The 12,915-nt window shown below is 45.6% G+C and overlaps 1 protein-coding gene across 1 annotated transcript in view; it reads right to left on the reverse strand.

The window, feature by feature from the left end:
* LOC311242023 (NXPE family member 3-like) overlaps nucleotides 1-12,915 on the reverse strand; it is a gene marked incomplete at both ends in the record, with an annotated part of 32,977 nt that overhangs the window by 5,214 nt on the left and 14,848 nt on the right. The window contains one exon of the mRNA XM_084330979.1: nucleotides 3,753-3,823. Within this exon, the coding sequence (XP_084187105.1) occupies nucleotides 3,753-3,823 (71 nt within the window). The remainder of the gene's footprint in view (nucleotides 1-3,752; nucleotides 3,824-12,915) is intronic.

A 12,915-nucleotide genomic window follows, 5' to 3' on the forward strand; every position in this document is an offset into this window, starting at 1 on the left:
GTGTGTACTGTCATTGTCTTTCCCTTCCCTGGTGTGATGTCATACACGGTTTTGGGTTGTTAGGAGTTGCTTTTGTGTTTAGTTGTGTTTAGTTGTGCTTTGCTTATTGTCTAGGTGTTGTTTGTGATTCTGTGTTGGCCAGGTGTTCTTAATTGGTAATTAGTCGGGGTATTTAGGTGTCTGTCTGTCTCCCTTTCGTTGTGGCGACATTCCTCCAGTTACCCCCTGTTCCTCCACGTCGTGTCGCACCGTTCTCCCTCTAGTAAGTCTTAGTGTTTGTTGTTTTGTATTGTGAAGTTTGTTATTTAGTTTCTGTATTTTTCCTTGTATTGCACTGGATTCTACAGTAAACATCATTCTCCAAGCTTCACTCCTCGCCTCTGCCTCCTCCATTCCTTCCCTTTCTGTATTATTGCATTCTACCTAACCCCATCGTGACAGAAAGTCGCCACAAACATTAACGAATGCAGCAGGAAGGGCGAGCGATACCATCACCGTTGTCCTGGCCCTGATGGCCGGTGACATGAAGAGTTACTCACTGGCCAAATGGGGGTTCCTACTCCGGAAGATCGACCAGGTCGCCACTGAGAATCCGACACTGCAGACGGCGATGTGGGAGATGGCTGAACATGTTGCTGTCCTCATGGAGAAGCATAAGCCGAAGGCTGGGGTAGCTAGTCTGCCGACTGTTCTCAGGCTTACGGTCAGCCTAGATCCTCCCACAGCCGCTGAGATTGCTCGGATGTCCATCGCCGGTCGGACGTCCACAGCTAACCTAGCTCCGCCGGTTAGCTTCGTGCCAATAGCTAACCGGTCGTCTCCAGTTAGCACAGCTCCGCCTGTTAGCTCCGCCACTATAGATGGCCAGACGTCCCCAGTTGGTACAGCTCTACCCGTTAGCTCCGCTCATACAGCTAACCAGACGTCCACAGCTAACATAGCTCCGCCGGTTAGCTTAGTGTCAAGAGCTAACCAGCCACTCCCAGCTAACCTAGCTCCGCCGGTTAGCTTCGTGCCAATAGCTAACCGGTCGTCTCCAGTTAGCACAGCTCCGCCTGTTAGCTCCGCCACTATAGATGGCCAGACGTCCCCAGTTGGTACAGCTCTACCCGTTAGCTCCGCTCATACAGCTAACCAGACGTCCACAGCTAACATAGCTCCGCCGGTTAGCTTAGTGTCAAGAGCTAACCAGCCACTCCCAGCTAACCTAGCTCCGCCCGTTAGCTTCGTTTCAATAGCTAACCGGCCGTTTCAAGCTAGCACAGTCTCCACTGCCAGACTAGGCTCCAGGTTCAGGGTGAGCCTAGTATCTGAGACAGACCAGATGTCTCCAGCTAGCACAGTCTCCACTGCCAGACTAGGCTCCAGGTTCAGGGTGAGCCTAGTACCGGAGACGGACCAGATGTCCCAAGCTAGCCAGGCATCCCCAGCTAACATAGCTCCGCCGGTTAGCTTTGTGTCAATAGCTAACCAGCCACTCCCAGCTAACCTAGCTCCGCCCGTTAGCTTCGTGTCAATAGCTAACCAGCCACTCCCAGCTAACCTAGCTCCGCCCGTTAGCTTCGTGTCAATAGCTAACCAGCCACTCCCAGCTAACCTAGCTCCGCCTGTTAGCCCCGCTACAGTAGCTAACCAGACGCCCACTGCCAACCTAGGCTCCAGGTTCAGGGTGAGCCTGGTAGCTGAGACGGACCAGATGTCCCAAGCTAGTCAGGTCTCTGCAGCTAGCAGGTCTAGGAGGGCTATTAGGACAGGAGCTGCTAGGCTCTCCCCGACTGTTAGCTTAGCCTCAGCAGCTAGCCAGGCATTCTCAGCTAGCACAGTTCCCACAGTGAGTCCAGGGCCCACAGTTAGCCTAGCCCCCGAGGCTAGTATGGCTAGTAAGGCCTCCACAGCTGGTCCAGCTTCCACGCCCAGTCCAGCCTCTGCTCTGGGTCCTGGCTCCTCATCCCCGGATCCTACACCACGCCTCGCCGCCGAGACCGATCCGGTCTCCACGCCCTGCCCGGCCTCTCCACCTGGTCCGGCTGCCGTGCCGGCTCCCGTCTCCTCGACGGATCCTGGCTCCTCATCTCTGGATCCTACACCACGCCTCGCCGCCGAGACCGATCCGGTCTCCACGCCATGCCCGGCCCCTACACCTGGTCCGGCTGCCGTGCCGGCTCCCGGCTCTTCGACGGATCCTGGCTCCCCGTCTGGTCCAGCTCTGCGCCGTGATCAGCGTCCTGGTCCTCGCCGGGGTCCTCGCCGGGGTCTTCGCCGTGGTCTTCGCCGTGGTCTGCGTGGGATCCTGCTCCAGGGGTCGTCGCCGCCGCACCTCCGGTCCGGCTCTCCTGAACCGGCCCCGAGTCCGGCGGCTGGAGGGTCTCTCGCCCGGGATCCTGCTCCAGGGTCCAGCTCCCCTTCCCGGGCTTCTACACCTGTACCCACCCCCCCTCGTCGGGCCTCGGTGCCCGTCCCCACTCCCCCTCGCCGGGCCTCGGTTCTCAGGTTCTGCCCCCCTCCCCGGGTCTCGGTGCCCATCCCCACCCCCCCTCGTCGGACCTCTGTTCCCAGGTCCAGTCCTCCTCCCCGGGCCTCTGCTCCCGTCCCCACCCCCCCTCTCCGGGCATCTGCGCCCGTTTTCTACCCCCCTGGCTGCTATGCCCCTCCTGGGGTTTTCGCTCAGCCTCCTGGTCCCTCGTCTTCGGGTCCTCTCCCTGGGTCCTCTCCGGGGTTCCGGCTTCCTCCCTCACCTGCTTATGGACGTTGTTTTCGGGTGTCTGGAAGCCACCCGTTGAGGGGGGGTACTGTCAGGATCCTAGGCCCGGTCCTGGCTGGACTGGGCAGGATGGTAACACTGGGCAGTACCCTCCACCTAACTTTGGGCAATGCCCTCGATCTGACATTGGCCCTCGGCCTGACATTGGCGCCCTACCACCCTCTAGTGGTGACAAACAATCGGTGCGCTCCAGTACACTGGACATCCTGACTACTGTGTTAACTATAATTAATAGTTTGATTAATGTGATGTCATGGTGTGTACTGTCATTGTCTTTCCCTTCCCTGGTGTGATGTCATACACGGTTTTGGGTTGTTAGGAGTTGCTTTTGTGTTTAGTTGTGTTTAGTTGTGCTTTGCTTATTGTCTAGGTGTTGTTTGTGATTCTGTGTTGGCCAGGTGTTCTTAATTGGTAATTAGTCGGGGTATTTAGGTGTCTGTCTGTCTCCCTTTCGTTGTGGCGACATTCCTCCAGTTACCCCCTGGTTAAAAGCCTCCAATGCTTATTAGTGTGTGTGCATTTGAACGTTTGCATGTTTCAACTTTCAACCATACATTTCCATTTATAAAAAAATAAAAATAAAACAAATAAATAAAAAATAATGTAATAATATTTATTTTTATTTTACCTCCTATAATAGTGGGGGTCGCGGCTCTCTTACACCGTTATTTCCGGGGTCGCGGCCTGAAAACTTTGGGAACCCCTGCCTCATGGAATGAACTCCAGCAGTCCTTAAAGCTTGAGATTCTCCCCTCTGTTGCAGAGTTTAACACCTTGTTCTCCAACCTTTGTTGTGTGATGCGTGATTTTATATGCTTTTATTTGCTTAACTCTGTATGTACACTTGACATGACTGAAAATTAGGGAAACCTCAGTTGCCTTTCGAGTTTAAAAAGGTTTGACATTTAAATTTAAACACACACACAAACACAAACATAAACACACAAACACAAACACACTAACACACATACAACAAGCGTATTTACAGTACCTTTCGTCATTGGCTGCACATTAATAACTGAAGAGCCTGAAGCAGGAATGTGGACTTTGAGGTTGATTCTCCTGTGGAACAGGAGAGAAAATATCTGTTAAAAGAGAAGAAGATTAGCCTGGTGTCTTCTCTAATGGTGAAATGTACTGAAATTAGCCTGGTGTGTCCTCTACTGGTATACTGTACTGAAATTAGCCTGGTGTCTCTTCTACTGGTATACTGTACTGACATTAGCCAGGTGTCTCCTCTAATGATATACTGTACTACAATCAACTGGGTATTAACTCTGAAAGTCTTTGTATAACAGATGCACAACATAACTTAATACCATAGGCGTAGGTTTGGGGGGGGGGGGGGTTACAGGGGACATGTCCCCCTCAACATTGAGAAGAGGTCATTGGTAAATTTAAATTCTCCAAAAATATAGCTAACATGAAAGACAACCCCTCCCCAAAGAGGTAAACAAAATAAGGGGTCAAAACATTTATAAATCTTTCTTACCTGTAACTATAGAATTTTTTCATTTCAACCTTTATTTAAAATCGTAAGCATCTGAGGTTTCCCTCATTTACAGAAACGACGATTGTACAGTACATAATAAAAACAATATTCACAGAAATTTAAACACCAGAGTAAAACAAATTAAAAACGTTTAAAAATCATTTTAAAATATCAACTAAAACAGTTACAGGTAGTCACACAATGGTCTGAAATCATACATTTAAACATTCCAAGGGAAGGGAGAACCTCCAATTTTAGCGTGAGTTGAAGGACATTCCATGAGTTAGAGGCATCAAAGGAAAAGGCTGACTTCCCTAGCTCAGAACAAATCTGAGGAACCCTAAGAACCATCCAGTCATTCGATCGAGTTGAATAGGTTCCAATATTCCAATTTAACAGTGAGGAGATATAAACAGGTTGTTTACCAATAAGGGCTTTAAAAATAAATAAATACCAGTGTTTGTTGCGCCTTTCTGCAAGAGAAGGCCAACCCACCCTATCTTACAGGACACGATGGTGAGTATCATATCTGTCACCAGTTATAAATCTGAGAGCTGAGTGATATGCAGAATCCAGAGGTTTAAGAGTTGATGCCGCAGCATGCCTATAAATTACATAACCATAGTCCAAAACTGATAAGAAGACTGATTCCACAATTCTTTTTCTACTAAATAGAGGAAAATTGGATCTGTTTCTGTACAGGAAACCAATTTTCTGTCGCAGTTTAGTGGCAAGATTTTCCACATGGAACTTAAATGTTAATTTCTCGTCGAGCCACAGGCCAAGATATTTATACTCAGTGACTGTCTCTATACAAGAGCCACTGACAGTAGATATCCTCACATCATCAAGGTTAATATTCCTTGCTCTTGAAAATAACATAAACTTTGTCTTACTAGCATTAAGAACCAATTTAAGACTAGTAAGGGCATCCTGTGTAGAGCATAAAAGGAAAGTTGCAATTTCTCAAAGGCGAGCTGTACAGAGTCTGCAATACAGTACACAATTGTGTCATCAGCATACAGATGGGCATGACATCCATACAAAGAAGAAACAATATCATTAATATGAATTGTAAAAAGGACAGGACCCAAAACTGAACCTTGTGGCACACCTTTAGTCATGGCCAAGAATTCAGATTGTGCTTGACCTAACTTCACACACTGCCGCCTAGAAGATAGATAATCCTGAAACCAGACACAGGCATTATCATCCAACCCAATGTTAGATAGTTTCTTTAGAAGTAAGTAGTGATCAACTGTATCAAATGCTTTTGATAAGTCAACAAAGAGGGCAGCACAATGTTTCTTCTTATCTAATGCTGAAATAATGTCATTTGTAACCAAAGTGATGGCTGATGTTGTACTATGTTTAGCTCTAAAACCAGATTGTTGAGAGCTAAGTATGGAGTTAGTTGAAAGTAAACATTTTAGTTGTTTACTTACTAGTGTTTCCAGGACTATAGCTAAGCAAGGTAGCCTGGAGATAGGATGATAATTATCTAAGTTATCCCTATCACCTCCCTTATGTAAAGGAATCACCCGTGCAGATTTCCAAACTAGAGGAAATCTACCTGATGAGATAGAGAGATTCAAAATATAAGTAATCTGTTCAGCGATAACTGGTGCAGCCAACGTAATAAAAAAAGACTCTAAGTTATCCTCACCTGTAGAACACTTTGCATCGATTGATTGCAAAGCATCAAATACAGCTGACTGTGTAAAAGGTTGAAAGGAGAAATGGGAGGTGACGCCCACAGGGTACAAACAATCAGAATCAACAGGACAAGGTCCATTATAGTTCCTATTAAATAAATTACCAGCCTCTGCAAAATGCCTATTGAAGGCAACACAAATGTCACTCTGCTCAGAGATCACACAGTTTTCAACTTTAATATGAGAGGGTAAAGAATTAGATGATTTTATTTTGTTCACCTTCACCGCACTCCAAAACTTTGCCGGATTAGAGTATGAGTTTGTAACCAACTCCAGATAGTAATCAGTTTTAGATTTTCTTACTACTGCAGTACATTTGCTCCTAATTTGCCTAAAAGAAAGCCAATGTTGAGGGTCTCCAGAACGCCTTGCCCGAGACCATGCAGCATTTCTGTCTTTAATTAGGGTTGACAATTCCTGAGAAAACCAGGGTATTACTCTATCTTTAATGCGGACTTTTTTAAAAGGAGCATGTTTGTCAACTAATAAATTAAATGTATTTACAAAGGAGTCCAGGGCTAACTGAACATCAATTTCAGTGTTACAATAAGTATCAGAAAGAACAAGATCATCTAAAAATGATTCGTTATTAAAAGATTTAAAATTCCTCCTTAAAACTGTGTGAGATCTTGTTTTTGGCAGTCTCGTGCTTCTTACACAGACTGTGGGGCAATGGTCACTTATGCCTAAGTCAAAAACCCCACAAGCTGAGATCCTGTCATATTTATTCACAAAAATCAGATCAATAAGGGTAGACCTAGAGTCATTTTTAAGGTTTGGTCTGGTGGGCTCAGTAATTAACTGGGAAAGACTGAGGTTACCACTGACTTCTTTAAGGTGCTTTGCATCACCACTCAACCAGTCAATATTAAAATCACCCATGACAATCACCTCAGAGTCAATATATTGTGAAAGGAGCTCAGCTAATCTGTCTAAAGAGCTAGCATCAGCAGAAGGGGGTCTGTAGACACCAATTACATATATAAAATTGTTGATCCCCAACTCGACCTTTAAAACAAGTACTTCAAAACACATTGGGATAGTGACAGCATAAACAACAGAAGCCGAAAAACAAGATTTAACATAAATAACCACCCCACCACCCCTACCTACCCTATCATTTCTAAACACATTAAAATCATGTAGATCTATTGTGGAGTCAGAATCAGATTTCTTCAACCAGGACTCAGATATGACCAATATATCTGGATCAGCCTGTGCTACCAGTATGCTAAGATGGTCCAACTTCTGGTGCATAAGGAGACTTCTAATGTTCAGGTGAATCAATCCCAACCCTTTCCTTTCTTTAAAGGTATGTGGATTATTTAGAGAAAGTGGTGTGGAATCTGACTCACGTGATAAAGAAATAGAAGACTGTAAAGTGACCGATATTAAGTTGGAGTGATTTACAGTATGCCAATGTGTTGGGTAATGCTCATAAACCCTATCGGAAATCATGACTTCTATATTAAAAGTAATAGGTGGTAGAGGGAGATCTGACAGAGTAAAAGCAGACAACATAATAACAGACGTTGGAGAAGGAGTGTTCAGCAGGACCCATAATAGGATGCTCCTCAAAATGACCAGGAGAAGATTCTAGTGCAGGGTCATGCTGAGGTGTATATCAATCTGAGTTAAAAGCAATGTACTGGATATAATTCCGTGTAAGCTGTTGAATGCCCTTTAGACTGGGATGCAGGCCATCCAGTTTATAGAGGTCATTTCTGGTAATCAAAAGTAATCAAAGTTACTAATAAATCCATGTGTTGTTGCAGTACAAAATGATTTTAGCCATTCGTGGAGGCTAAAAATACGACTAAAATGTTCTGGACTTTTTGAGGAAGCTGGGATAAGACCAGAGAACACACAGGTTCTACCCAGGCTCTGTATCGTCATTGCAAGATAATCCAGCTGGTCACGGAGATCAACAGATTGACCACGCATGACATTATTAGTACCAACATGGATAATCAGTGTGTGAGCTGAGGGATGGAGGTCAGTTAGCACTGGAATCAATTCTGTAATATCAGAAACCTTACTGCCTGGGAGACAGAAAGTGACAGCACCTGGAAGTTCAACAGATCTAACAATGGAGTCGCCAATGATCAGAATTTCAGGTTGGCCATTCCTGCAGCCCCCCATGTAAACAGAGAGTTTGGGGTGAAGAAGAGTCTGACTGTTAGCTACACCAGCCACCAGGGCGGTGTCTGGAGCAGTAGTTGTATGCGGTTCACCTGGGCAGGAAGACGGCCGCGAATCATCACAGGTGATGTCATCATCGCTGGCCACAGTGTCCAGAGGTGTGTTGTGTTGAAGAGAGGAACGTTGAAGGCCGGCAGGAGAGATCCCAGAGTGGAAGACAACAGGAGGAGAGCAGCGCCGACGGCGCTTCCCGCTGGACACAGGGGACGTCGGGGAAAACCGTCTCTTCCTCACCGAGCTGGAGAAGTTCGCTCCAGAGTAACCCACTGCAGGCTGCTCCAAAAAAGCCGGACAGACAGTCGACGCGCCTGTGGAAGCTAGCTCTGTTAGCCCTTCAAGTGGAGCATACTGGTTGTATAGCAGAAACGGGTCATCATCCACGTTTGGGGAGAACAGGGGGAGCGATACCCTCCTCCCTTTACCCTGCTTTACTACACACAACCATGGAAGAGGAAGCGCAGTAGAAGAAGGGTTTTCCAGGAGATCCAACCGGGAGACGAGCAGAGCCTTTTGCTGGATGATGTCGTCCAGGAGGCACTCAATAGTACGGAGACCACGCCTGAGACTGGATAACTCGGTTTCCACTGTGGTGAGTGTTGACATCTTGTAAAATAGCTTTTCATTCTCACCGTATACAACAGTGTACACGACGGTCCAATAGCTATCCTAGCCACCAGGCTAAAGGCAAGCCTAGCTAGGTTAGCATAATAATAATAATAATAATAATAATAATAATAATAATAATAATAATAATAATAATAATAATAATAATAATAATAATAATAATAATAATAATAATAATAATAATAATAATAATAATAATAATAGATTGGATTTGAAGAGAGAGGCGCCTTTCTCAGACTCAAGGACACTGTACAAGGAAAGGATGGAAAAAATAAGAAATAAAATTGAAAAAATATAATAAAATACATAAAAGATCTGTGTATAGTAACAACAAGAAAAAACAAATAAGATAAAAGAGATAAAAATAAAAATAAAAAAAGGAGGCAAGTTCTGTCCAATTGGATGAAGTGGTTGAAATTAACAAACAAACAAACAACAAAACAAAACAACGGAATCTGTGGCTTAAGAAAAAAAAGTCTTCATAAAAAGTTCATAAGCCGGTAGTGTTTAGCTGTAGCTATGACAACCACAGCAAGCCCCGCTAGTTTCGATCACGACAAGTCGGAGTCACATAAAACCAGTAAAACGATAAAAGCAATAAAGTCACAATGATCAGTTAAGATCAATGGCTAAAATGTTTTAAAAAAAATAACGTAAAAGAAAACAGCCAAGGAAGTTTGGAAGACACAGAGCCTCACAAAACACGTCCATCGTAGCGGTGGTGATGTTGAATAAAAATAATAAGCAATACAGAATGCCTGAGAGCCTTACTGCATTTTCTGAAAAAAGACATTACCACCATAAATTGATGTAGAAAATGCACAAATTAGTGCATAAAAGTACACCAGAAAGCAGGAAATTAAGTGGTTGATGCTCAAGAGTTCATGGGGGAGGACGCCCAGACCCCCTGCTTTAAGTGCCCGCCCCCCCTGTTTAAACCAAACCTTCACCCTTGCATAATACGATACAACGTATAAATAAATAAATAAATAAATAAATAAATAAATAAATAAATAAATAAATAAATAAATAAATAAATAAATAAATAAATAAATAAATAAATAAATAAATAAATAAATAAATAAATAAATAAATAAATAAATAAATAAATAAATAAATAAATAAATAAATAAATAAATAAATAAATAAATAAATAAATAAATAAATAAATAAATAAATAAATAAATAAATAAATAAATAAATAAATAAATAAATAAATAAATAAATAAATAAATAAATAAATAAATAAATAAATAAATAAATAAATAAATAAATAAATAAATAAATAAATAAATAAATAAATAAATAAATACAAACATTGCCAAGATAAATAACACTTGTTTTCTCTCTCTGTAAGTACCACAACAACAGTCGAGACACAACTTAGTCCTGGCCTTTAGTGACGGCTGACCAACAGTCACTAAAGAGAATGTTCTGCTCACAGGGACAGCGTTAGCGATCTGTTCTGCATGTTTTTCCATTGGGTTTATCTTATCGGGAGGGGAAACCCTTACGACCACAGGGAGAACATGCAAACTCCACACAGAAAGGCCACCTGGGTACCTGGCAATGCGGCAAACTGGTCCCCAAGTCAAGAGGGGATCAAACCCAGGACCTTCTAGCTGTGAGGCGACAGTGTTAACGTAAGGTTAACCAAATTCTATGAATACTGGTGATGCTCAGCGTCATCTGCACTAACCTCACTTCGTGCATATGCACTGAATAAAAATCTACAATGTACCTTTACATACCAACATTCGTCTGGCCACACCCCTATCCGCTACCTTCATAAGCAGGTGTGTGGCCACACACTCGCCTCCTTCCCAATCTTTCACCACAAGGCGAGATCAAAGGCCGCAGTGGCGTCCAGACGCTGAGCGTCACCAGTATTCATAGAACTTGGTTATATTCATAACCTTACGTTCTATATCATACTGGCTGCCGCTCAGCGTCATCTGCACTACGGGAGCTGAGCGGGAGCCTGAAGCTCGACAAATGTACCCCACTGAGGCCCCCCACAACCATCAGAACCGGGGAGGACTGAGCCCCCCCGACCCTCCCTAATGGAGGATACCCCCCCTATTGGAGGACGGGAGGGAGACGGATCCGACCGTGCGAAGAGAAACTCGAGCAACTCAACGCACAGGGTGAGCAGACCGTGGCTTGACCCCACGACTACCCACACGCACAACCCGCATGCCACCAGGGAACGAACGGAAGGAACAAACCTCGTTACCGCCCCCAAAAACACGTGGTCGAGAGCAAACTCAACCCCGTGGCAAGGCCGTAGCAGCGGAGCGCGAAGGAAGACCCAGACCACTGAAGGGACTGGATCCCCCGGAGCATCAATACCTCACCAGGCGGTCACTTAGTGACACCGCCCCCCACATCGCCAGCGTATTCGGATAGGGCACCTCCAAGAGCGGGCCCTTCCCCCCACTAGTACGCCGCCTGGCACACTGACCCTGACAAACTCCAAAACACACCTGCGGGTACACACTGGCTATACCGCAGTACAAGTGTTACAGTTTTCAAAAAGGGGTTATTCCAGGCCTACGGGTCGACGAAACACAACTTCGGACCGGGCCTGGCGGCTCAGGAAGCACACAGGGCTGCCAGAGGAGGTCCATAAGACCACCCCAACAGCCCCCTCTTTGCCATGCGTAAGAGAGGAGCGAAAAGAATGGAGAACCAGCCCCTTCATGATACCGCAGGGTACAACATGTACCCAACAAAGGGCCTCCATAACGCCCAACCCTGTGACACCCGGGCCGACCCGGCATTTTTCCCCCCGAAAAAAGCACAAGTCCCTCAGGGTACCAGAACAGCAGATCTGCGTCCCCGGCGGACAACGGGTTAACTAACCTAGACCAGCATGACCAGAACCAGTCCCGTGCCCTAACCACGCCGACATCCCCACTCCAAGAGAGTGTCGATCTAAAAACATGAAAAGAGGGCGCCACCCAGACGGTCCCATTCGTACCGTGCTCAGTGGCCCACCCCAAGGGCGTGAGACCCCTCTACCTATGTTTTGATCTATTCCGTTAACATCCCCCAGATATGAACGAGAATTCGTCGAGACCTAGTAACAGGCGCTCGGAAGAGAAAACCTCCATCCCAGTTGCCCTATAAAAACGCCGTTTTAATAATGAGCAACCAAGGCGTACCAGCCTCATGCGTGATTCTTATCAGAAACACCCCGAGCCAGCACTATGTATGCGTCGAGACCCAAACACATCAATGGATAGTCCAACCAGACACCAGACATTGGTCCTTCAAGTCGCCTGGGAGAACGACAAGGAGTTGTCGTGCTTCATATTCTCCCCTCTTCTTTTTTTTTTTTTTTTATTGATCTTTTTCCCCCTCCTTTTTCCTCAGATTTTCTCCCATCCCAATGTTAGTCGTTATACCAATTCCCAATCCCCTTCCTGGTCGTTGCGCACTTACCCCCCACAGTCGGTCTGGGAGAGTGGAGGCTATCACGTGCTTCCTCCGACACACGTCTAGCCAATCAACCGCTTCTTTTCACCTGGCAGCACGGACACTCACTGAGAGCGTGTAACGTGTGGAAGGATCACACTACCGCCCTTAGATCCTATCCGCGCTTAGCAGGCGCCCCGACCGAACTGTAGGAGTCGCTGTTTACAACGACCCGGACCCACCACGCCAGCTTCTCCCACCCTCTAATACTGCCAATTGTATTAGTGTGAACGGCCAGCCAAGCTGGTGACAACCCCGGAGCTGTGAGCTGGATTCGAACAGGCGAATCCAATTCTTCCCTTTTTATTAAAAAGAAAGAAACACAGACTGACATGAATCCCACGTGACGCGGCTGAGGGTAAAAATAGTTTTCATTCTTACATCCCGCCACCCTCACCACAGAGAGGAGACGGGAATCCTCAGAGAGACTTCCCACGTGAGCCATGATTTGAAAAGTCACGGTAACATTGAGCCATGTGACCAACAGACTCAAGTTACACGTATATCGAGCTTAGCAGAACACTAAGTACTAACCTCTACCTTTATGTGAAGACCTAACCTTCAGGTCGAGGCAGAAAAAAAACCTTTTTCAACCGAGTGTAAGCTGCAGGCCTTGCTTAAGCTCTAACATGAAATGTAGC

This window comes from Notolepis coatsorum (genome assembly GCF_963971535.1).
Source record: "Notolepis coatsorum genome assembly, chromosome: 15".
NCBI lineage: Eukaryota > Metazoa > Chordata > Actinopteri > Aulopiformes > Paralepididae > Notolepis > Notolepis coatsorum.